Source organism: Protopterus annectens, chromosome 9.part0 (genome assembly GCF_019279795.1).
Source record: "Protopterus annectens isolate FY-2018-M chromosome 9.part0, PAN1.0, whole genome shotgun sequence".
NCBI lineage: Eukaryota > Metazoa > Chordata > Ceratodontiformes > Protopteridae > Protopterus > Protopterus annectens.
This window is the reverse complement of record NC_056743.1, coordinates 1,804,968,350-1,804,994,902: the sequence shown is the minus strand read 5'-3', so window position 1 is coordinate 1,804,994,902 and position 26,553 is coordinate 1,804,968,350. Positions and strand designations below refer to the sequence as shown.

Below are 26,553 nucleotides of genomic sequence, written 5' to 3'. Positions count from 1 at the left end.
GGGGGTATATTTCCATAAGAACAAGATACCCGATTAAGGTGAGACACAAAAAATAATTGAAGAGAAGTCGAACTACAACTTTGAAAACTGAAATAAACGAGCTGGACAAACAGATTAAGCATAATGTTAGACAAGGTCAAGAAAAAGTTGAAGAAAATTTATATAAAGATATTGAGCATAATAGGAAACCTTTTTATAGATGCACAAGATGGGGAAGGCGTAAACATACAGAAATTGATAAACCTGTGTGCAGATTCTAAAATGTATTCTCAGACAGATTATAGATATAGTTACAAAATCTTACGCAAAACAGTTTGGCTCCACAAAAGGGGTGGTAAGTTGTCCTAGTGACATCCAGGTAACCCCACATACTGGAATCAAATTATATTGAAAAAACTGTGCAAACTGGATCCAAACAAAGCACAGGGAGGAGACGGAATAAGTAACAATGACCTGAGAACACTTAAGCAAGAACTTACACTGCCATTACATCTATTATTCACTAGGTCATATAAATATGGGGAGATTCCTCAAGATTTGAGACATGCACTTATTAAACCTGTCTTTAAGGGAAAGGGGAGTAGGACAAACCCAGAATCATATAGACCCTTAAGTCTAATTTCATGTTGTGGAAAAATAATGAAGGTAATACTGGATAAGTTGTCAGAACTTGGTTGGACTTGAAACCATACATCAGCATGCATATGTTGAAAATGGATCTATTACCATCTGTAATGATGATCTATAACAATATAACAGCTAGGAATGAAAAATTGCGCTGTGATAGGATTTATATAGACTTAACTTCAGCATTTGACAGGGTCATTCACAAAACTGATCAATAAATTAGTACTAGGTATTGATTTACTGTTGAGAAGATGGATAGCTGCATGGCTTACAAATAGGACATGGCAAGTATCACTCACCAACTGGACAGGTGGAATCCTTGGTTACAGTCAAGGTGTCCCACAGGGCTCTGTACTAAGCACTTGTTTGGATTGCATCTTTCAGACCTTACTTTTTCATCTGATGTGTTCTAGTCTATATGCTGACAACCTGAAATTGGGTAAACTGATTACAAGTGTTACAGATAAGGCATGTCTGCAAAATAATTTGACCATTTGGGCACAAAAGAATGTTGATAAATACATCAAAAACTAAGCATATGAGATTTGGGAGACAAACTGAAAGGTGAATATTTAATACAGCACACACTGACTGAAACTGTAGACTCATTTAAGGACCTGGGTATATGGGTAGATTCAGCCAAGAGTTTTTGTAATCATATCAACCAATTGGCTAATGATAGTTATAGAACTATAGGTTGTATAAAAAGATTTATGAAGTCTAGGAAATCAAACATAATGAAGTCATTGTTTGCTACATTAGACCCAAACTTGAGTATGGAACAACAATATGGAAACCCTATAGAAAAGAGCATGAATAAACTGGAGAGAGTACAGAGGAAATATACCAAGGGCATCCATGGATGTGAAAACCTTAGTTATTATGAAATACTAAAATATCTGAATTTTTACGGTGTCTTACAGGATATTTAAGAGGAGATCTTATTCAGGTATATAGGGCATTTAGGGACAACTACCTCTGGGAATGTTTGGGGTTATCAAAACTTACTAGAGAATAGTCAGATAACCTATGTAGAAGATTCTACAGGAATGAGAACTGTACTAATTGGTTCTCTGACAGAGCAGCTGATGCTTGGAATAGACTACCAAATTGCATTAAAGTACTAGTTTAGATATTTTTAAGAACAGCCTGGACATTTATTATGGGAACAAGTGTTTTGGCATGCTGGCAAGCTAGAAGGGCTTTAATGCCAGTGCTTGAAATATTTGTATGTATACCATGGAACACAGTACCAGTGGTGGGGTGCTGCAGTAGCACTGTCGCCTCACAGTAAGACGTTGTCCCGTTCGATTCTCAGCTAGAGAATCTTCTGTCTGGAGACATGCGTGAATGGGCATACCTTCGTTGAAGGTTGTGCATCAGGGCTGGCAACTCGGCACATAAAAATCTACTAACAATCATTAGCGGACCGGAGTTCCGCTGTGGCGACCCCTAACCGGGAAAAGCTGAAAGACAACAACCATGGAACACAGTGAAGACAGTTAAAAGTGGAGAAAATATGGAACAGTGACATTGCAAAGAACTGGACATCCCTCTAAAACTGACGAAAAGACAAGCCAAAAACTGTTCAGGGAGGCTGCCAAGAGACTTACAGCAACACTGAAGGAGCTGCAGGAATTTCTGACAAGTACTGGTCATGTACTATGTGACTACAATCTTCCGTATTCTCCATGTGTGGCCTATGGGGTAGGGTTGCAAGGAGGAAGGCTTTTCTTGCACAGAAAAACCATCCAGGCTCGGCTAAAATCAGGTTTCACAAAAGCATGTGGGAAAACATGTTATGTTCTGATAAGACCAAGGCTGAGCTCTTTGGCCACATTTCCCAAAAGGTAAGTTTGGCGCAAAACACCACTTCACATCACCAAAAGAAAACCATCTCCATGGTGAAGCATGATGGTGGCAGTATCATGCTTTGGAGATGCTTTTCAGCTGGAACTGGGGCTTTAGTCAAGGTGGAGGGAATTATGAACAGTTCCAAATACCAGTCACTTTTGGTCCCAAACCTTCAGGGATCTGCTAGAAAGCTGAAGATGAATTTCACCTTTCAACACAATGACTCCAAGCATACATCCAAAACAAAAGAATGGCTTCACCAGAAGAAAATTAAAGTTTTGGAATGGCCCAACCAGAGCCCAGAACTTAATCCAATAGAAAATCTGTGGGGGTGACCTGAAAAGGGCTACGCACAAGAGATGCCCTCACAATCTGACATATTTGGAGCGCTTTCGCACGGAAGAGTGGGCAAATATTGCCAAGTCAAGATGTGCCATGCTGATACTCTTCCCAAGAAGACTGACTGCTGTAATTAAATCAAAAGGTGCTTCAAAGTATTTAAAGGTGTGCACACTTATGCAACCAGCTTATTGTACGCTTATTTATATTTTTCCCCCAAACAGATTTTTCTTCAACTGAATTTTACAGGTTATAGGTCACATTAAGGATGAGAAAAGTTTTGAAATGATTTATTGTGGTCTCTTTATATCACAAAAACCTGGCATTTTAACAGGGGTGTGTAAACTTTATATCCACTGTACATGCCAAAGGGGGCACTGTACTCAAAGGATGGGTCTGAAGGGCTGAGTACAGCAGGACTGTAACTTCCTTAGTTCAGGATGACACTTTTGCTTACAAGTTGGACAAATGAATGATTCTTACTATCTTAGCTATGTACTGGTCGAAGGCCAAACTACCATCTACATAGGTTTCCAGATCCCTATCTACTGGGTCAACTTGCTTTATCAATGGAGTAATTAACTTGGGTGGATGATTTTCCAAAGGGCACTAATGCATTTGTGTGGAGTTTTAATCCATGGCTTTGGCACTGGTATTTGTTTGTGTAAGACCTATTGTAGGATGACAGGGTCATGGAGAAATCTAGGACAGCTCCCAATTTACAATCTGCAAACTTGAGCTAGAGGCCTTTGGCATTAGCATTGACTTCTACAAGGTAGATGCCAAACAGGAGAAGACCCAACGTGGAGCACTGGGGTACTCTGCTGATCAGTCTCCTGGTGGAGGTGGTCTCGCCAATATTGACTTCTTGGTTATTGTGAGCCAGCCAGCAAGTTGCATAGGGATTTATGCCTAGCTCAGAGTTTATCAATAATACCAGACAGGGGTATTGTATCAAATGCCTTGGCCAAGCAGGTCAAGGTAGGCTGTATGCAGTTTTTCCTTCATCCATAGCCTTGGCAACCCTTGAAGGGTAACAGGTTGAATTGGCTTTAAGGGAAGGTCTTGTCTAACTGGGATGCGTTACCAATGTCCTTGTTGATAATGTCTGACGATTTGTTCCATGACTTTGCATTAGACTTGTCAGAGTGATGGGTCTGTAGTTTCCAGGGTCAGCTGATGGTCCACCCTTATGAAGAGGGTGGACAATTATGGTTCTCCATTCACCTGTTGACTGCTCAAGTAGTCCTGCTAAGTCATGTTTTAGATAATTTATAATGCAACTGGGGATACTGTCAGGGCCCAGTGAAGCAGTGTTTTGGCCTGAGTGCCATCATGACCTGCTTCCTGTTGCTAGTTTGGGGGGTATACTAGAAAAGATTCATGGGGATGGGGTGAAGTGAGCTAAATTTATCAGCTAGTAGATCCACTAAGTCACCCTGGTCAGTGAAGGGTGTTACTTCTGCTCACTACAAAGTATCACCTTTAAGACTCCTGACATAGCTCAGGAAGGCCTTGTGATTGCCCTTGGCCTGGGAGGCTATCCTGACCTCATAACTGACCTCATTGGACTTCATTACACCTCAGTTTACTTACCTGAAACAGACAGCTGGTCTCAGACGCAGACAGCTGATTTTCTGATTTTTGGCTATGACTTCCTTTTGTTATAAAGGTAAGAATTCCACCAGTGGGGTTTGTTTTCGAAGATTTGGTCTTAGTTCTTGTAGGTATGGCACCTCAATATAGCAGTTTGCCAGGGATTTTGGGACTGGAGGACTCCTTTTAAAAACTGCTTGTTTGTTAGAATAAGGGAAGCTCCGCACAGAAGCAATATGGACCAATAGCTGACAAATGCACTTTAAAATGATGGTTAAGAAAGACAGATCTCAAAGCTCAGCCAGGCATTTTAGAATAGGTATAGAGCAATAGTAGTAGGGCCAAGTATGAATATTAGTGCACCAACCAGACTATTCACAGTCAGCAATTTTTCCTAGTGTTAAAGGCATCCTGCCTGCAAAAATACACTTTGTGGAAATAGTCCCTAAAGAGGACAAGGAAGATACTCATGAAATTAATTTGATATTTCAAGTCGGGATGCACTATGGATCCCTTTGCTGCTCTAAGAGAGCAGAGAGGCTTGGGGTAGGCAATGGCCCCTTTCTTTGTACTAGATGGGGAAACCATAGCAGTCTTGGCTGAAGTGGGAGTATTACACAAGCATAGTCTTCATTTACTGCTTTTAGAAATACCTTAGGGAGGAAAAGGAAGAGAGTGAGAACACATGCAACATATTCCTAACTCGAGTGTAGGAACGCATTAAATGCACAGGCTCTAATGAATCTGAGTTAAAGTTGGTGACCGATGTGAAACAAGCCAGTCACTCTAGGACTCCCCCACCTTTGCACCAATGTTTTTACATGCTTGCCCAGCTTCCACTCAAGAAGCTGTGAGTAGGGCCTGCTCATCTGGTCTATCAGTGAATTCCCATTTGAAGGGATGCATACAGCTTTGAGGAGACCCTTAAGTCAGCTGCCAATTCCCCATGTTAACACAGAAATCTGGACAAGCAATAACTTGGGTCCTACATATCTGTTGATTTACATCACAGTTGTATTGTTTGATTTACTTTCGTGGGAACTTGAGAATTCTAGGCAAGCAATCACTGAAACAAGGTGCCCAACCATATGCTCTTTCAAGATGCACTTTTTTTCAAGCATTTAAATAGTGCTCACTTCCCATATAGATCAGGACCATATATAACCTTGGTGCAAATTTCAGTGTTTCAGTAAATTTACATCTTCCCAAGTCAAAAATGTTCCTACAGCCCACACTGCCTGCAATATCTGTAATGCACAAAAATCAAGGCCAATATTTTTTTATATTTGTGCGCTTCTCCATTTGTTTGCTGGTCCACTTCTCTTGTGGAGTCAGGTGGCCTGTGTGCACTTTGCCTCCCTGTGTTGACCTGCACCTGGTGTGCCACAACCCAAGCTCACCTCCTGATAGAGCACAAATGACAGAGGTATTCATTATTTAACATTTGTTTACCAGGAAAGTCAGACTGGGACAGAGCCCATTTTCAGCAGAGGCCTGGAGAGAAACGCATGTCTTTGGAATGTGGGAGGAAACCAGAGCACCTGGAGAAAACCCACGCGAATGCAGGGAGGACATTATTTTCCTCACTTGAACCCTGGCTAAGGAAACCAGAATGAAGGCAGACCACCTAATCCACTGCATTCCAGCACCTTGCTGTCAAGGTGAATGTTTTGGGCTACTAGGGCAAACCACCAATTACTAAATACAACAATACTTTCCCAAGGGAAAGAAACTTCCACTTTGGCTTCTAGAACTACAAGGAATGCATTAATGGATGCGGTCAGTGAATTTTTACAGGTTCCAAAGATGAGTGGCTATGCTTGTCAAGCAATAAAATGCCATACCGAAGGGTCCCATAGACAGTGAGACTGATTAGGCAGTCATCCATTCAGAAGGGAATGTGACCACCATCTTTTCTGAGATGGGGGAAAACTGGAGCCAAGGATTTGAACACCAGTGGAAGGACCAAATGGCAAGTTGCTCAAATGCCACAGTCCTCCGTCAAAAATGGGAATGTACAATTGCGCCATACCTCTCAACCTGGAATCAAATATCTGGACAAGGCCCATGAAAAATAGGTACAAATCTGTATATCGATTAGCATAACATTTGCATAAACATTACACAACCCCACCCACTCCAATGGAATTGTGGGATAACAGCTATCAAACTGAAACTGGACAATGAAAATATGCCACCAGAGCCCCCCTGCAGCCATTCCAGTGTCCCATTACCTGGCCATTTCGCCCCATTTACCATAAACACTAATGTGCATACTGCTTTACTTCTACAATGATTTGGATTTTATATTTACATTTTATAGCACAATGCACAAACACTAATAGACCTCTCCTAAACAAAGCAATACCATATCACAATGAAAATAGACTAAGCATTAAAACTTCTCTGCCCTTGAAACTCATTGAACAGCATTGAAACCCACATTGCAGCCAAAGAAAATGCATCTGACCAGTGGTGGATAAACAATCTTTGGGCTGTTTTCAAATCATAGGCCCCTTACACACAAAACATACATGTGTTCTTTGATACACCTTCCTGACTTTATTAAATTATATTCCTTGTATAATAAAAGGCACACTTGTTAGACTTGGAGCACATTTTAAATTTATGGTTTTAACTTTTCAGTAGACAATGAAACAAAATGCATGAACCAATAATGACAAGATTTTGATCCATGTACTATTTATTCCCTACACAGTTTCCTTTAACCCATCCATTTATCATGCCCATTCCAAGTCAACTGTTTTGCTGATTTCCTGACAGAAATATCCACTCAGCAGCAACCGAAGTGCATAAAGCTGGTGAAACTTACCTTCTACAAACCTATGGTGATAAACTATAAAGATCACTAGACTGCCTTTCAGGATCCTGTCTATGACCATGTGAAGAACTTGTGTCCTCCTAGACAGTATTTTGTCAAGTACTTCCTACAGATATCTTTACGAAACAGGGATCATATTATCCTTCTCTCTTGTAATATGCAGCAGCTTGAACTAAAGTACACTTGTGTACACTTACCATAAATGTAGATGTTAGAGTGTTATTCACTGTTGCAGTCATTACATTAGGGCAATCTCCTGGCAGGTTGCAATCAGTCGGCCTGAAAAACAAAGTCTTGGGTCCTGCGTCGGTTGCCGTCTCCTCTTCCATGACATCAGGTGTATAAAACATGCAGCAGACGCCATTTTATTCAGTTTTATATATATATATATATATATATATATATATATATATATATATATATATATATATAAACAGTAAATATATAAATGCACTTTTAGAAACAATCAACTAAAAGCAAATACACCACAAAGGCTTTTGAGTATAATGAAGGAAAGAAAATGTATAGAATGGGGGATGGCAGGTGGGTAACCTGGACTGCAACAGTGAATACACTCACATCTACATTTATGGCAAGTGTACACAACTGTACTATGTTCGTGTTTCACTGTTGCAGTCATTACATTTGAGTAGAATCCCAAACTAAACAGCATTAGGAGCGGCTATAAGGCCCTGCAGGACTGCAGTGGCAAAACCTGCCCTGGATTTAGAAGAGAGAGATAAATGATAATGCTTTGTGAAGGTATGAACAGAGCTACAAGCAGCTTCTAGAATGTCTTTGGTTGGGACCCCTCTGAGAAAAGCTGCTGAAGCAGAGGCATCCCTGGTGGAATGTGATCTGATCCCCTTGGGAATAGGTTTACCATGGTGCAAATAGCAGAAATGAATGCAGTGGCTTATCCATTTAGAAATAGTCTGCTCTGATATAGCCTTACCCTCTCATCCAGCAGCAAATGCTACCTGTAGTTGCTCAGACTTTGAGATTTGGTCCTGATTAAGTAGAATCTTAGTTGTCTGTGTACATCCAATGAATTGCAGAATCCGTTCCCCCTTGTTCTGTGGATTTGGGTAAAATGTTGTCAGGTGAATGGTCTGGTTAACAGCCACACTGGATACCAGCTTAGGCATAAAAGGATTGGTCCTGAGGGCCACCCTGTCTGGGTAAAATATAATTAAAGGCTCCACTGCCATGAGAGCCTGTAGTTCTGAAACCCTTCTTGCTGAAGTACTGCCAAAAGAAAAGCTGTTTTCCAAGATAGAAATTTTATATCCGCAATAGCTGCTAGTTCAAAAGGAGGCAGGGTGAGTTTTTCCAGCACAAGGAGTTGGTGCTCTCCTGGGAGGCCTTAAATATCTGGCCCCTCTAAGATACTGTTTAAGCAGTGGATGAGAAAAAAGAGGGGAGGTTCTGTGTTGTAATGAGCAGAGATGGCAGAGGCATGGATTTTTATTGAAGAAAAAGATGGGCCCTTGTTAAGCATCTCAGTCAGGTATTGTAAAATCTGAGGAATATTGGGCTTTGCTGTGTCTATTCCTTGTGCTTGGTTCCAAGCACAGAATCTCTTCCATTTATCAGTATAAGACTTTCTAGTACTAGGCCTTCTGGCTTCCAAAATGACATCCATCACAGATTTACTGAGAGGTGTGGTTTGAATAATTAGTTGATTAGCCATGCTGCAAGATTCAAATTTTGGAGCTGAGTGTGCAGAATTTGATAGTACTGCTGAGACAGTACAGGAGGTATTTGCAAGTACCATGAAGGAAAGTGACATTCCTTAGAAGCGGGTACCAGTGCTGGCGAGGCCAGTCCAGAGCAATTAGGATCATGTTTGGTTTTTCCTGTCTGACTTTTAGTAAGACCTTGGAGAGTAGAGGCAGAGGGGAAAGGCATAGACTGATACAGCATCCACTTTCCATGCTTTTTTTGTGATGAGATCTTGTGCAGAATTTGTCCAACTGATAATTTTGGGGAGAGGCAAATACATCCATGTCTGGCCTCCCCCATTTCTGTGTTAACATGCTGAAGATTTGTGGATCCAGTTTCCATTCGTGGGGGTCCATAAGATTTCTGCTTAGGTTGTCTGCCAGAGTATTTTGCTTTCCTGGCAGGAATTGAGCTTGAAGATGTATTTGGTAAGTCAAGGCTGTGTTCCACAAGGCCATGGCTAGTCTACAAAGGGGGTAGGAATGTGTACCCCCTGCTTATGTACCACAACTGTGGTGCTGTCCCGTTTATCAGTAGCTGTCCTGGATGAAGCAAGTCCTTGAAGGCTGTCAGAGCATTCTGAACAGCTAGCATTTCTTTCTGGTTGATATGCAGATGCATTTGGTTTGGCCTCCATTTGCCCTGAATGCATCTCCCTGCCAGGTGGTCCCCCCCAAGCATAGTCTGATGCGTCTGTAGTTAGGGTTTGGGTGGCAGGGGGTAGAGTGAATGACAGTCCCTTGTTTTGGTGACATCTCTGCCCAAAAACTGTTGTAGGCAGGGAATGAGAGGAATCATGGTTTCCAGGAGGTATTGCCAAAGGCCTATGCTGAGGAAGGAGGAAATCCCCAAGCCTCTTTTTTGATTCAGAGAAGTCCCGACTCTCCCAGTGAAAATGTTCCCTTAAAGTATGCAAACTCTCCAAAAGAGAGATCCTCAGGAGGACATGCAGATGGGAAGGATTCCTCTGCATCAGAACCCTCATAGGATGGAACAGAAAATTCCTGATCAGAAGAGGAATCCGAAGAAATGGAAACCCGATCTGAAGATTCATAATCAGTGCCTTGCCTAGGCCTCTTAGCAAGGGGGGGGGGGTATTGGGAACCCCTGATCAAGGTAATTACATCCTCAGCCATTTTGATAATCTGTTTTTTAGGCATAGTGGCCTGAGCACGTGGCTCATGCGTCTTTTTTTTTACACAGAAGTTGCTTTTGACCTTGTTTTTCTTGCTGGCGTCGGTTTAATATAAAACTGTTGGTCTGAAAACACCCTCTGAAGCCGGTGCCTGCTCAGCAGCTACAGACACATCCAAGGGAGAGACTTCCGCAGGTTCAATACTATGAGAATCTCGCAGCATACCAGACTCCGAATGGGTCTCGATCGAGGCCTGCGACTCAAAAGCAGCGAACTGGCGAATGGCTTAGAAGAAGCTTAGTCGGTTTTGGACCTAGACTGTCTTTCCTTGCGTGGTTTGTGAACTCCGGTAGCTGGATTGCTAACAGACATTTCAGGATGGTTAAATATTGAACCAAAATATTTAGAAGCAAAAATATAAAGACGCTTAACAGCGCGTTGGTTAAATCTAGCACAAAACCGACAGCAAGGCACTTGTGATCAGGGCCTAGGCAAGGAATACAGTACAAATGAAAATCCTTATGAGGTATTTGCTTCCCACAAGTAATGCAATTATTAACTTTTACTGACATCGGTAAGGAGCACGAAAAAGTTTCCCCAACGGGGTACTTGGCTTTAGTTTGAAGACTTCGGTTCTGAAACTAATACGAAAATTTCAGGAGCAGGTCGACTGGCACTTGCGAACTGCTTTGGGCACTGCGCGGCAGGAAAGACTGGATAAAATGGCGTCGGCTGCATGTTTTATACCCCTGACGTCATGGAAGAGGAGACAGCAACTGATGCAGGACCAAAGACTTTGTTATTCAGGCCGACTGACGGCAACTTGCCAGCAGATTACCCTAATGTAATGACTGCAACAGTGAAACACGAACATCTTAGCACAGAAATCAGTCAGAACGAAACTAGAAACTCAGTTGTGTTCACATGCAAAGATGTGCATACCAGGGCTGAAAACTAGTAACTAATACATACAAAATAAAACAATTCTTATGTATGCACGTGATACTACTGCATTTACTGATAAAGATGTTTGAAAATGCAGTTATTTTAACAGGATTCTCTAAATACTAGTAAGTCTGGATAGTATAATACAACGCAACAAGGCTGTTAGCAAAACAATATTCAATTTGGCATTCAGAAAAGTCTTAATTTGTGCCTTTTCTGTGAATTACCTTGTCATGTTCAATTACAGATTATTAGCATATAGGAAAAAGAGAGGACAAGCTATGTTTAGAATTCACCAGATGGCACAGTTTCACAGCCACATAAGAGAACTCTTGAGAACAGCCTATTAAATAAAGCTCAGGGTCACAGAAGCTTACAAATCTCCAAGATACTGCTCCCCACCGCAAGCTCCCTAGTCGGAACTGTTTCCATATGCGGTTCATCAGTTCAGTTGCTTTTCACTTTTGGTTAATAAAATGCCCATTATACGAGTGAGAAAGCCCAAATCATAATGATTTCTACTTTACAAGGAAGTTACTTCTCTGTACAAAACAGGCCCAAGTCAAAGATGCAGAGATTACGAAGGGAAAAAGAGATACATACACAACACTCAGCCTTTCTCCTTCAGTACAAGTGTCAGGTAGATGCTCTTGTCTAAATCAGATGGGCCACGCTGCTTGTTACGTAGCGAAATTGCATGCATTAGTCGACGTCGGTCATGCGCATTTGTACCCTGACGTCCTGATGTCAGTCAAATGCGCCTTGACCGACGTCAGCCTTATACTTTGATATTCGGGCCGACCGAGGACAGCGGACTACCCAAGTGTAAGGACTGCAGCAATGTGAGATGAAGAACATCCTACCTCACCTGATAGAAAACGCACCTGAATTAAAGTTAGATAAACATGTTTTATTGTAAACTGTATATTCACTTAGAGCCTGAGAACAAAGAAAGATTCCTGGATGATTCTTCTGTGCACCTAACCTAATTTCATTTGATTTGCAGTGCCTTTTGGATCAGCATTAGAAAATGCATTATTGCTTCCATATATGTACTCCATTCTCAGGCTTAAATTCTAAGTCAGTAGAGCAGCCAGGACAAGGAAAAGTACAGTTTTGTACCTACCATAAATGTAGATGTTCGAAGATCCACATTGCTGCAGTCATAACCTGTGGGTAGTCCGCTGTCCTCGGTCGGCCCGAATACCAAAGTATTAGGCTGGCGTCGGTCATGGGCGCTCAGATCTGACGTCAGTGCGCCATGGTATTAAAGCGCATGACCGACGTCATATCCTCAGTCTTTTCTTGCCCCAGATGTCAGAAGGCCCTAAAAAGAAAGGCCACAGCCAAAAATAGAAAAACCTCCAAAACCCATGTACAAACAACATCTACCACCCAAACCATACAACCACTCCAAACTACAGAGGGGAAGGAGGGAGGGTAAATTGGACTGCAGCAATGTGGATCTTCGAACATCTACATTTATGGTAGGTACAAAACTGTACTATGTTCTTCATCTCACATTGCTGCAGTCATAACCTGTGGGTAGAATCCCAAAGCAAAGGTAAAGGGAGGTTGGCAAAATCATAAAGCATTGGGAGCTGCTAACATGCCCTGTAAAACTGCAGTGGCAAACCCAGCCCTAGATTTGGAATAAAGAGGGAGATGGTAATGTTTAGAAAAAGTGTGCACTGAACTCCAAGTAGCTGCTTCCAAAATATCTTTAGTAGCTACCCCCCTTAAAAAAGCAGTAGAAGTGGCGGTAGCCCTAGTGGAATGAGGTCCAATTCCAGCCGGAATCTCCTTACCATGATGAGAATAACAAAAAGCAATACAATGACCAATCCACTTAGAAATAGTTTGTTTTGAAACAGGTTTCCCCTGAGAGCCCAAAGCAAAAGAAACAAATAACTGTTGAGACTGTCTGAACCCTTTAGTTCTGCTCAAATAATAACGCAACTGCCTGTGAATATCTAAAGTGTGTAAAATTTTCTCCCCTTTATTTTGGGGATCAGCATAAAAAGTAGGCAAATGAATAGATTGGTTCAAGGCCACATTTGAAACCACTTTAGGCATAAAAGTAGGGTTAGTACGCAGAGATACCCTATCCATATGAAAAATCAGGAAGGGTTCAACTGCCATTAGAGCCTGTAATTCAGATACCCTTCTAGCAGACGTAATGGCCAACAAAAAAGCAGTCTTCCAAGACAAGAACTTTAACTCAGACGTAGCTGCAGGTTCAAAAGGAGGTAAAGTAAGTTTTTCCAACACAAAATTGAGATCCCAGGAAGGAGTAGGAGCTCTACGCGGGGGTCTTATGTTCTTTGCCCCTCTAAGGAATTGCTTAAACAAAGGATGAGAGAATAATGGTGGGTCACAGTCATAGTGAGCAGAAATGGCTGCAGCATGAACTTTTACAGAGGAGAAAGACAAACCCTTGTCTAATAATTCCGTAAGATATTGAAGAGAAACACTCAAATCAGGCCTGGAAACATCAAAGCTCTTTGCTTTGCTCCAAATAAAAAATCTCCATTTATCAGCATAAACTTTCCTAGTACTAGGCCTTCTGGCCTCAAAATAACATTCAAAACTTGCTGAGGAAGCTGCGACCCTCCAGGTTCTAGAACAGAATATGCCAGGCTGTTAGATGCAGGGACTGAATCCCGACATTGAGGAAATGATTGCCTGCCTGAGACAAAAGGTATGGAATTGAAGGTAAAGGCCAAGGAGGCTCCCGTACTAAACTCCTCAGCAGAGGGTACCAGTGCTGTCGAGGCCAATCTGGAGCTATTAGAATCATGGAGGGCTTGTCTTGTCTGACCTTCAAGAGCACCTTGGGAAGAAGAGGCAGAGGAGGAAAGGCATAGACGTGAAGATTGCTCCAACTGAATGATAGAGCATCCACTTTCCAAGCTGTTGGATGAAACATCTTTGTGCAAAACTTTGGCAACTGGAAATTTAGTGGAGAAGCGAACAGATCTATGTCTGGAGTCCCCCATATCACTGTCAACTGTCGAAATACATGAGGATCCAACTTCCACTCGTGGGGATCCACCATCTGTCTGCTCAAAACATCTGCTAAGGAGTTCTGTGCTCCTGGCAGAAACCTTGCCTGAAGAGTGAGGTGTAAACTGAGAGCAGTCTCCCACAAAATCATAGCTTGCCTGCAAAGAGGGTACGAATGGGTTCCCCCTTGCTTGTTGATGTACCACATGACAGTTGTGTTGTCTGTTTGAATCAACACTTGTCCTGGGCGAAGTAGATCCTTGAAAGCCATCAATGCAAATTGGACTGCTAACATCTCCTTCAAGTTGATATGCAAATGTTGAAGTCTGACAGGCCACGTGTCTTGAACCCATTTTCCATTGAGGTGAGCTCCCCAAGCCTTGTCAGAGGCATCTGTCGTTAAGATCTGACTTGCCTCTGGTCGGGTCACAGAGAGTCCCTTGTTTAGGTGACATTCCTGAGCCCACCACAAAAATTCCTTTTGAATGCAAGGTATTATCTGAATGACAGTGTCCAGATCGTGGCAGTGTTGCGCCCATACATTTTTGAGATACCATTGTAGCTTCCTCATATGCAGTTTGGCATTGGGAAGCACCAGAATACAAGATGCCATGAACCCAAAGGCTTGAAGGACTGTCCTTGCAGTCAGCCTGGACCGTAGAGACAATTGTTGGAAGTAAAGTGTAAGGTTCCTTTGCTTGTCCAGGGTCAAAAAAGCCATCTGGGAAGCTGTATTCAGTCTCACACCCAGAAAGCACATTTCCTGAGAGGGTACTAGACTGGACTTTGTTTCGTTCACAGAATACCCTAGGCACCTTAACACTGCCATAACATACTGTAGATGGTGAAGTAGCTTGTCTTGGTCTTGAGCAAGAATCAGGCAATCGTCCAAATAAGGATAAATTTGTATTCCTCTTAACCTTAAGGCTATTACTGGAGCCAGAACCTTTGTAAACACCCTGGGCGCAGTAGATAAGCCAAAGGGCAATGCAGAGAACTGATAATGTAAAGTCCCAGCCCGAAAACGCAGGAACCTCCTGCAACTGGGCCTGATAGGAAACATGAAGATAAGCCTCTTTGAGATCCAGAGTTACCATCCAGTGATCTTTGCCCAACAGAGGCAGAAGTTGTTGCAACGTCAACATTTTGAATTTTGGAATGTCCAGGTATGTGTTGAGGATAGATAAATCCAAAATTGGCCTCCAAGTGTTTCTTTTCTTTGGTACAAGAAACAGGCGAGAATAAAATCCTAGGCCCACTTCTGACAGAGGGACCTGCTGTATAGCCCCCATTTGAAGAAGTAAAGAAATCTGTTTGTGAGCCTCTACCCTTTGCTGAGGAGGAACGTCTGGCATGCCTTTGAAAGGAGGCAATGTGTGGAAATAAAACTTGTAGCCTCGGTCTATAATGTCCAACACCCATTTGTCCTGGGTGACTAAAAGCCAGTTTTGCTTGAAGAGTGCCAACTTTCCTCCCAAAGGAGCTGCCAGACAGGAAGGATCTGGCAGCTGAAGATGCAGGTCATTGGGCCCACGAAAGGACTGGCCCCTGCCCTCACCTGTAGATTGTGCAGGGGAACTCCACGTTCTAGGCCTGAAAGAACCCTGAGCTCTACCCCTACCACGTCTAGATCTGCCCCTAGACTGTAAATCAGAAGGGTAAGCCCATCCCTTAGTAGGCCAATTCCTGCTAAACTTAGGGGGCTGCACCTGCAAAAAATATTTAACAGTCTGCATAGACTTAGCCTTGTCTTTCATTTTCTTCAAGACAGACTCCACAGGAGAACCAAACAAAACATCAGACTGCAAAGGAGCATCCAAAATTCTAGCTTTAACATGCTCTGACAAATTCTGATCCTTAAGCCAGGCGTGCCTACGAATAACTGAACCAGTGGCAGCCACCCTGGAAGAAGCCTGTAAAGCATCGAAACCACACTGCAAAGAATGCTTACCCACCTGATCAGAGGCATGAACCAAATCCTGTAATTCCTTACACTCTATGCCCTCTGCCAAAGCATCCACTTTAGATTTTAACTGAGTAAGGAGAAAATTCTGGTACTTCAACATATGAAACTGGCAATTCAAAGCCCTCATTGCTAAAGTGGAAGAGGTATACACTTTCTTACCCCACCTATCCAAAGCTCTAGAATCTTTATCCATAGGAACTGGATTCTTTACAACAGAAGCCCTGACACCCTTAGGTCCCTGGCTAATAGTTTCTGGGTCAGCCCTTGGGCTCTTATACAGATATTTATGAGCCTCAGGCACTCTGTAATACCTATCTGGTTTAACTGGCGCAGGAGGCAAAGAATCTGGATTAAGGGAAGCCTCAGAGAAAACGTCTTGAACAACATCCAAAACAGGAGGTATAGCCAAGGGCGATGTTGTGGTAAAAACAAAAATTCCCTAAGCCTCTTTCGGGAATCTGAGAAATCCTGACCTTCCCATTTAAAATGCTCCCTCAGAATGCAGGGTTTCTGAAAAAGAAAAATCCTCTGGAGGAGAAGCAGGACTGGAATCCTCTGCGTCTGAATCAGAATAAGGAGGAAAATCCTGAATGTCTTCAGCCGAAGACTCACAGTAATCTGAAGCCTGCTCCAAACTTTCCACCTCTGGCTCCACCCTAGGCCTCTTATCAGGAGGGGGCATAGAACCCCTGATTAAGGAAATTAAATCTTCTGCCATTTTAAGCATGTGTTTTTTTAGGTACAGGACCTGCAGAACTAGGACTGACACCTGTGGAAGGCAAATCAGGCCTGCCTTTGGAAGGTACCTTAGAGACAGAAGAAGGCCTAACCACCTTAGGCAAAGAAGGGAGTACAGCAACCTGAGAGGCCCCCTCAGCCTGACCTGACTCCTGAGAGGCCACATCTTGCAAAATTAACGTCTCCCCCTGAGACTCAGCTGAAACCTCGGCTGGATCTACAGATTCCACCGTAGTTTCTAAAGAACCGGCGTCCGGAACGGACGACTCATCCTGCTTGGACCTTAACGATTTTTCTTTGCGCTTCTTCGCGGTAGCGGGCGTCAGAGGATCAGACGGCATATTGTAATTACACCGCTTGCCGAAGACAAGCCTGGCGCAATCTAACCTACGTTTAATGGTGCGCTTATTAAATCTAGCACAAAAGCGACACCCGACTACGTCGTGCTCAGGCCCCAAACAAGGAATACAAAGAGAGTGGTAATCCCTATGCGGTATCGGTTTCCCACAAGAAATACAATTATTCACTTTTTCTGACATCCGGAATTAACTGAGGCAAGAAAAAACAAAAATATTCCCCAACGGGGTACTTAGCCAACTTGGTTTCGGTCTGAAACTCAGAATACGAAAATTTCAGAACGCCGAACGGCACTTGCAAACGCTGCTTCTGCTTCGGACCATGCGGCAAAAAAGACTGAGGATATGACGTCAGTCATGCGCTTTAATACCATGGCGCACTGACGTCAGATCTGAGCGCCCATGACCGACACCAGCCTAATACTTTGGTATTCGGGCCGACCGAGGACAGCGGACTACCCACAGGTTATGACTGCAGCAATGTGAGATGAACATCCAGAAATGCTTTACCCAGCAGCATCTGATGCAGACTGATGCGTCTCGGGCAGACTGTTTGCATTATCTGGAACCTAAAAAGATGGCTGATACAGTGCAGCTGATACAGTGCAGCATAGTACAGAAGTACCAACACATGTTCTCTGCCTCACAGATGTGCAGCCAGTTTCAGGTAACAGAAAATACTTCACTCTAGAGGAAACTTGCATATATATAAGCTTCGCAAAAGATAGTCTTATGAATATACCTTACAGGAACAAATGAAACAAGATATTATTCTACAGTCAAAAAGAGAAAGTTTGTCAGTAGCAAGTAAAGTGTCACCTTCGGCTATACACAAATTTTTTTTTTGCTCATTTGTTTATTTGCCATAAAATACAGGGCTTAACAACTGTGACCAGAGACTATCCTGGAAAAAAAAATGTCCACAGACCAGGGAAACTTTAGTTACAAAACGTACATATAGATATGAAAGCAAAAGGGACCTAGGTTACACCACAGCATAAACAGCAATGAACTTACAAATGCAATATGTTAAGGTTTCTCTCTCAGAACTCGAGTCAGGGAATCAATAATAGCATGACGTTTATATATTTTATAGTGTTCACATACACTCTCTTGGTACTCCACACACACACACTTCTTTATCAGAATTACCTGCGTTCCGTTCTGTTCTCGGAAACCATTCCCTTAGCTTGAGTTATGCTATCAGTTAAGGAGTTCCATTCCTTCGCGGCTTTCCGGAAATGAATATATGCACGTAACTGAGCTGAATTCAGACAGGCCGGCAGGGCGCTTCACAGAGCTGACGTCATTGCGAACATGTCAGCTCAAAGCTGAAATGCAAATAAAACAGCCAGGAAATTAAAGGGTGCCACTCGGGAATTGTGGCACCCCATTATTTGGACCCCAAAACTCTATAAAAACAAACGTAATTTGGTACGGTTGGGAGGTACAAATTGCACATCACCCATGTCCAAGATCACCATTAGTGCATCCTTTCAGGACTAAGATTTTACTAAAAGGTAGAGATGGTTTATTCTGGAAAGGTCCAGGAGTAGTCTAAGATGACCAATATAAAAACTAGTACAAAGCCCACAAATCTGTCCACTGTACAGGCCTAAGGTATGTACAGAGCAGGCCAGCCTTTAGATTCCCTACCCCTACATCAACTTGCATATTCCACATTCATCCACTATTTCTTTTGTGGGGAGCCCCCACATGAGAGCATTACTGTACACGCTTAACTTCCCAGTTAAATATATCACCACCATGCAGCATGGGCACACCAAGCTCCCTGCTGCAGGCAATATACTGGGTAATTCTGCACCATCACCAATGCAGCAAGTGGAACTGCTTCCCTCTCCCCATGGACGACCTGGCAACCACTTAGTCATCTACCATTTTGGTCCCCCAGCACAGGTGCTGTTAGTCGAAGACAGGTCATATAGGTTGCAGTCATGGTTTTATCCCTCTGCTCCTTGGGGCAAGGGAATACTAGAAATAGAGTTGAAAACACTTTTCAAGGGACACAGTCTATAGCTCCACACAGACGTTCTAAAAATGCAAGCTAAGCTGACCTGGTTGACGGGTAGTACGGGCAATTCTAAAAATGCTAGTAGAGTTCTGAATTTTATTTTGTAACCTGTAGCCATCATTTATATCATAGGTGTGCAGTCATACCAAAACAGTTTGAGTCTCTTCCATACAGGATTTAAGGAAGGTGGGAGGAAGAGGACCATCACCCCTATTTTTCTTCCGTTACCATATCACTTTTTTTTTTTTTTTTTAAATGTTCTGGCCAAATAGGTTGCACGAAAAAGGCCACTGCTTAGCAGGATAAGTCCTACTACATTCCAGCATTAGAGATTAAGTTGCATTATGGATAGTACAGTCTTCCCCTTCTCCTCTAGTTTAATACATTTTGGGTAGGGAACCCAAAAAGAACTTTGTCTATATTAACATCTTCTGTTAGTCAGTTGGATTACAGCTGGCTTCGCATGCACAACTGTACACAAAGAGAAACATTAACAGTGGATAAGGGAGAAGAGTACTACAATGGACAGAGAAAAACAAAAGGTGGTCAAGCTTAGGAAAGGTGACTGGACAGGGTACACATTATGTATAGTCCTAAGGCAGGAGGCCACAGACCACATAAGAGAGCCTCCCACAGAGGGATGGGATGTGGGTGTACCTTCTGATTGTCAGGCTTTTAAATGGTGATCTAGTTGAGACTAGAGGCTGTAAAAATCCTCCACACCAGCCTGAAGAAAAGTTCTATCAAATGCTGCCATTTTCAGAGTAGCAAGACAGGCTAAGTGTTTGCTCCTGTTATATATGGATAAATGGGCACCCACATCAGTGATTCACATGGTTTACTTTCCCTAGTCAGTACAGATAAGTGCTGGTACAAAATAAGCTCATTTTGCCAACATATTGACTCCTTTAAAGATTTGTTTTTTGGGCAAAGCCAAGATGCCCCTCTTCCAGGTGAGGCAGGACTGATATCCTGTCTTGCAGCACAGAAGACAAAGGTCTGAGCAGTTTCCTGTGCCAAGGGTACAGGATTTGAATCTTTCCACTTTAATTTACTGCGTGACCTTGAGTTACTTGAGACAGTGACTTGGGACAACTGAAAATTTGGGCTAGGCTCCCTAATGTTCTTTAGGACTGCAGGCCTGTATGAACCCATGTGTGAATGGCAAAAGAAAATGTGTGGCCAAGTATGCAATAATGAGCACATGACAATGCATGTGCCAGCATCCAAGTACTTCAAAGTGCACAATCTTTTTGATGGAGATAACCCAATAACTAAAACAATTATGCTTCCCAGTGTTGTGCTATAACCTCTGCAACCTCAGTACAATGGCTAGCATTGCTGCCTCAGTGCTTGATTCTCAGTTGGAGTGCCTTCTGTCCAGACAATGCATTTTATCCAACTCTGCAGATTGACAGGTGCTCTTGGTTTCCTTCCCTGTGCCAAATGTGTGCCATAGGTGAAATATTCCTCCAAAACAGTCCATGGGTGGGCATGCTTTGTGTAGGCACACCATTCAGAATCAGTTCACAGCCTTGCATCTGATTGCCAGGATAGTTTGGCTCCCCATGACCCTGAACTACACTACAAAGTCATTTTCCGATCTATAACCTCTCACATCAAGCTATTACATATTCAAAGCCTTGTTCCTCAGCCAGTCTACAATACTGTATTACTTCAAATATACATTGTATCCCTTGTATTACTTCCACAAAGAAAACAGCATTAAATTGTGCAAATGTTGTGACACAAGTCAACTATATATTTTATTCAACATTTCTTTACCTTGCAAACATGGTCCCGGAGGATAGGCTGGTACTGAGATCCTCTAATTTGTCTCTGAAACCAGGACTGTGGCTCACCGTTGTAGGATATTTCCAATGCTGATGCTCCATTTCTGACCTCTGGCAAGTCTGACATTGAATCTCGAACTGTAATAGTTCGAAATGGAGCAGAACTTAACCTAAATGAACACACGTCATAGAAAATATTAATACTTTAAGAATGTTATAATATACTTCAAACTGCAACTTTAACAAATTTTAAAATCCATTACCATTGCTTACCATTTGCTACACTTCTATGCTGACAACATAATTTGGGCTTCAAATTAACGTGCAAGCACATGTGGAGAAGGGGCATCCTGTGTGCCTAACTGTTAATTATAAAAAAAGCAATGTCTAAACTGAGCCATTACTGACAGTTACTGGTTCACATACCATGTGAAGAACTAGCAAACTGAAATTTATGCCAGGTACTTCAAATCGAGTAATCCAGTACTCCCACATTCCTCATAAAACAGAATGCTTCTTGTATACAAGCTCTGAACTGAAGATATGCTGGCTCATTGACCTTTGCAATTTGCCTGGCCAGTTGAATATGTACATATTCATAAGAGTTTTATGCGGTCATACACATTACATTCCTCTGGATGACAATCACATGCAGAATAAGACATCAGTTAGCTGAGAGATGCCTGGCAAGTCTTCCAGATGTACTCAATGCCACCCCTTAAAACTGCAGCCATTATGCAGCCGTCTCTAGAATCACCACAATTAATATGATGCACATTTTAAATGTTAGTGTATAATATGAGACAATCTTCAAGCAAACTTACTGTATCACAATTGGACAGAAAAGGACCAGGGAAGTACAAGAATTCATAATCAAAATTGTAATTCAAGAAATGCAATGCTGCTCATCAGGGGAAACTGGACTCCAAAGCACCAATATGGCCTTGATCTTCATTACTTACTATTCAGCTCCAACGTTGGGGGTATTCCAGAAAAAAATTATGTACTCACCATAACATTCCATCTGAGTAGTTCATTTGTCTTCAACCTGTGGGTACTAGATCTGTATCAAATCAGAGCCGGCAATTTCACTAGCATCTGCTCTGAGCTCCAAGCTCCTCCCCTTACCCATAATACACTACTGCCTTCCAACCCCCAAACAGAGTTTGCTGCCACTTATACTGAGAACCTGACCTGAAGAACACCTTGCACACCAAAAAACTTCAGCCAAACAGGCTGTCCATATGGTAAGGCCAGGGGGAAGGAGGAAGGGACGGTTTAAGACAAATGAAGTAGAACTACTCAGATGGAAATTTATGGCGAGTACATAAGTAAACTATTTCAAATAAAGAAGTTAATTTGATCTTCAACCTGTGGGACAGAGTCCCCCAGCTACTAAACTCCTGGGTGGCCCTCATGGAAGGATATTCCGGAGCACCGCGGAACCAAAGGATGCTCTAGAAATCAAATCCAATTTGTAGTGAGAAATAAAAGTATGAGGACCAAGTAGCTGCAGAACAATCAAATAAGACTCTCAACCAAAATGCTGCAGAAGTAGCCATTGACCTAGTCAAATGAGCTTTCACCTGACCCGGAGGAGAGAAACCTTTATCCTTATAGACCTGAAGGATGCACGGGGAGATCCACCTAGCGATGGTAACCTTGGAGATAGGTTTACCCAAAAAGGATTTAGAGGAGGACACAAACAATTGATCAGATTTACGAAAGGTTATATAGTCCTGTGTAAATAGAATCGTAACAGTCTATGAACATCCAACAAGTGGAGTCTGTATTCCACTTTAAGCAAAATTTAGAAAGAAAACAGGTAAATTAATGGTCTGATTGTTAACTTGTGATGCTACTTTGGGAGGAAAGGAAGGATTGGTACGAAGGGAAACCCTGTCCTTATGGAAAGCCATGTATGGAATTTTAGACCACGCTTGCAGTTCTGAAGCCCTCTTAGCAGAGGTTAGTTTTCCAAGACAAAGATCCATGGTTGCTGCAGGTTCAAATGGTGAAGCGACCAAAACTTGAGGAACCATAGTAAAGTCCCATGGGGGAATAGGATCTTTGACTTGATGGCGTAGCAGGAAAGTACCTTTAATAAAAGCTTTATACAGTCTGGAAGAGGCTAGAGAGGCAGAATTCGAGTCCAAGTGAAAATGAGAGATGGCAGCTAGTTGAACTTTTATAGAAGAGCTAGCTCCTTGTTGGAAAATATTTGCTAAAAAAAAATCAAGACTAGCTGAAACAGGAGCTGTGAAAGGGTCTAAACATCTTTGGGAAGCCCAAAAGGAAAAACGTTTCCATTTGCTACAATAAACCTTCCTGGTGGAAGACTTATGAGCTGCCACCAGAATAGACCTGACTGAAGAGGATAATCCCAAGAGTTCTAGCAATTAGGGGAACTGGAGCAGCCAAGCCAAGAGCTTCAAAAACTGTTCAGACTTGGATGAGGACCCCCCCCCCCCCCAGGGGTGTGAAATGAGATCCTGAATGGGATCCAAGTTCCAAGGTGGAGCCAAAAGATGAGACCAAAGGAAGGGAAACCATACCCGGTGAGGCCAAAACAGGGCAATGAGGATCACTTTGCTCCCCAGTCGATAAGCTTTCTGTAGAAACCTCAGAATAAGGGGTACAGGAGGATAAGCATACAGAAGACCTGGAGGCCAAGCATATACTAGAGCATCTCTGGGGGACTCCCCCAGCTGGGGGTTCAGAGCAATGAACTCGCTGCACTTCACGTTGGAAGGAGATGCAAAGAGATCGCAGCAAGGCTGACCCCACTGCAGAAAGATCTGCTCCGCTACTGAAGGATTCGTAAGGCATCAGTATAGTCAGACAACCTGTCCGCTAGGATGTTGGACCATCCCAGAATATGCGTTGCTGTCAAAAAGCGACCGGAGATTGCCCATTCCCAAACTCTCAGCCTCGTGACAAAGGGGTGTAAGACCTGGTCCCTCCCTGTTTGTTGACATACCAGACCACTGACATGTCTGAACTGCAATGGTTCCCAGAGGAAGAAAGGCATGAAGGAGCTGCAGCGTTAAAAGGGCCGCAGTCATCTCCAGAATGTTTATATGCAGACTGGTCTCGATAGGGGGCCACAGGCCTTGAACTGTCCTTCCCGAACGCCCCCCACACCCAAGTTGGGAGGCATCCATGGTCACTGTGGCTTGGACAGGGGCTGGAACAAAAAGTCGTCCCTCCAGAATTTCCAGAGAATGCATCCACCAAAGGGACAACCTGCAGACTCTAAGGTGCATTGGATGTGACAACCGAAGATCCAACAGGGACCACTGCACCGCTAGAGCCCACTGCAATACTCGCACGTGTAACTGGGCACAAGGAAGCGTTATGGTTGCTGCCATAGAACCCAGGGCTCTCAAAATAGATTCTGCCGAGGGAATGTGAGAACAGTAGACTAAGGAAACCTACATCCTTGGGTTTCGACTCGCTCAATGGTCAGGAAGATTTTTGGCTGTAGTGCGTCTATCCATGCCCCTATGTAGTCTTTCACCTGGACAGGATTCAGAAGAGATTTGGATGCGTTGATTGCAATCCTTAAGTAGAGTGCAAGCTTTAGGAAATGATCCCTAGTTTGGGAAAGTAGACGCCTAGTGGGAACAGTAAGGAGCCAATCGTCCAGGTAAGGGTAGACCTGAATCCCCTGAAGCCTCAGGTGAGCCGCTACCTACTGCCATCACTTTGGTGATGGGGGCTGTGGTGAGACCAAAGGGTAGGGCTTGAAATTGGTAATGATAGACTCCTAGCCGGAAGCGGAGGAACCTCCTGGAGCTTCTGTGCATCTTTATGTGATGATAGGCATCCTGGTGGTCGGATGAGCACATCCAGTCACTCTTGCAGGTACGGCATGATAGATTGTAATGTGACCATCCAGAACTTTTATTTGGCAACTGACAGGTTCAGGGTAGACAGGTCCAGAATGGCCCCCCATTTTCTTTGGCACCAAAGAACCTGGAGTAGATGCCCGATCTGGACTGATCTGGGGGGGGTTTCAATGGCTTGTTTCTCTAGCATCTTGGAAATTTCCAGTGCTGCCGCCTCCCTTTGCGGGGGTGGTATGTCCGGGAGGAGTTTGAGAGGTTTGGGAGGAACCACAAACGGGATTGAGTATCCTCTGGAAATTACCTGAAGCACCCAGCGGTCTGATGTTACGGACTCCCATGCCACCAGGTGCAATGACAAGCGACCCCTGCCTGCCTCCAGAGTAGAGCAGTCTGGCAACCCCTCAGGGTTGCTGCGCGGCCTCAGAGAATGGTTTGAGACCCAAAATTCCTCAAACCCCCTCTGCCTCTAGGCCGGCATCTGTCCTGTCCCCCCTCTGCCTCTGGGGGAATAGCCCAGAGTGTCCTGGGAATACAGAGACTTCTGGAACCACATCTTTTGTGCTCGCTGATTGAGGAAAAAGATCTTTGAGGGTTCGAGAAGCGGATTCCAACGGCAGACAGTGTCTTCCCGTCTTTCTCTCTGGACCAAGGTGTCTGATGGTCTTATCAGAAAGGGTAGAACAGTCATAAGGGCCGTTTGTAAGACAATCCTTGAAGGATTCCGAGAACTGACAATCTGAGCCAGGTGTTGCACCTCATGGACCCGCTGGACCCAGCTGTCCTAGTTGCTCCTTCAGTAGCATGAGAGAGGAGTCGCATGGACGTGATGGAAACAGCTGTCAAAGTGGCCATCCTCGCGGAAAACATGTCTGTCCTCCTGCGACATGGCCGCTGGGTGAGACGGCCAGTTCCTTTACCAGGTCACGCTGTAGCCTAGTAACGTGGGCCAGATAGTTCAGCGCCCTGATGGAAAAGGTGGCTGACTCAAATCCGCTTCCCTAAGCGGTCCATCATCCTAAACTCTCGGTCAGGGGGATGATCAGAGGAACTCTCCTGGGCTAGTTCCTTTTCAGTGGCTGCTGTTACTACCGTAGTGTCTACAGGGGACCCTTTGTTCCACACTGGTCTGTCAGGGGGGGGGGCTCAATTTTGTCTGGTCATTTTTGGGATTAGTGTCCTTCTTCCAAGCCCACAAGGTGACCAGGTCGACCAGGGGATCTGCGGGAGGGGACACCCAGGAAGTAGATGGGCCCCTGCCAAAAGCCTCCAAGAACACGGATTCGTCAGAGGAAGGTTTTGAGGCAGATTAACCTGCCCGCTGGCGTAGGATTTCCATGTCTACAAAGGAGACATCCTTGGAAGTTGATCTGGGGGAACCTTCCCATCATCCAAATCTATGTCCTCTGTGAAGGACTCTGGGGAGTCCAAGGGCCTCCTCTTGCATGTATGCTTGCGAGGTATGTGTCCGGGGGGAACCGCCTGGAGCTTCAAGCACGGGCTGTCCCCAAGGTAAAATGATGGTATTTGTAGACAAAGCTGAGGGGAGTCAGGGTGGAGTCTGAGGAAATGGTCAAGGGTTTCGATCCAGTGGAGAGAGCCCTTTCTATCATGAACTGTGAGGGAGAACATGCTTCCTGGGCCACCAATAAGGAAACTGCGCTCCCGGAGCAGAAGCGAGAATCTGAGCCAGGCCCGAAGTGGATGGAGCTCGGGGGGGACGGGACGGGGGGGACTTGACCCAACATCGG

The 26,553-nt window shown here is 43.7% G+C and overlaps 1 protein-coding gene across 1 annotated transcript in view; it reads right to left on the bottom strand.

The window, feature by feature from the left end:
- The window catches only part of DNMT1 (DNA methyltransferase 1), an 862,083-nt gene that overhangs the window by 256,093 nt on the left and 579,437 nt on the right, over positions 1-26,553 (bottom strand). The window contains exon 28 of the mRNA XM_044084674.1: positions 20,947-21,124. Within this exon, the coding sequence (XP_043940609.1) occupies positions 20,947-21,124 (178 nt within the window). The remainder of the gene's footprint in view (positions 1-20,946; positions 21,125-26,553) is intronic.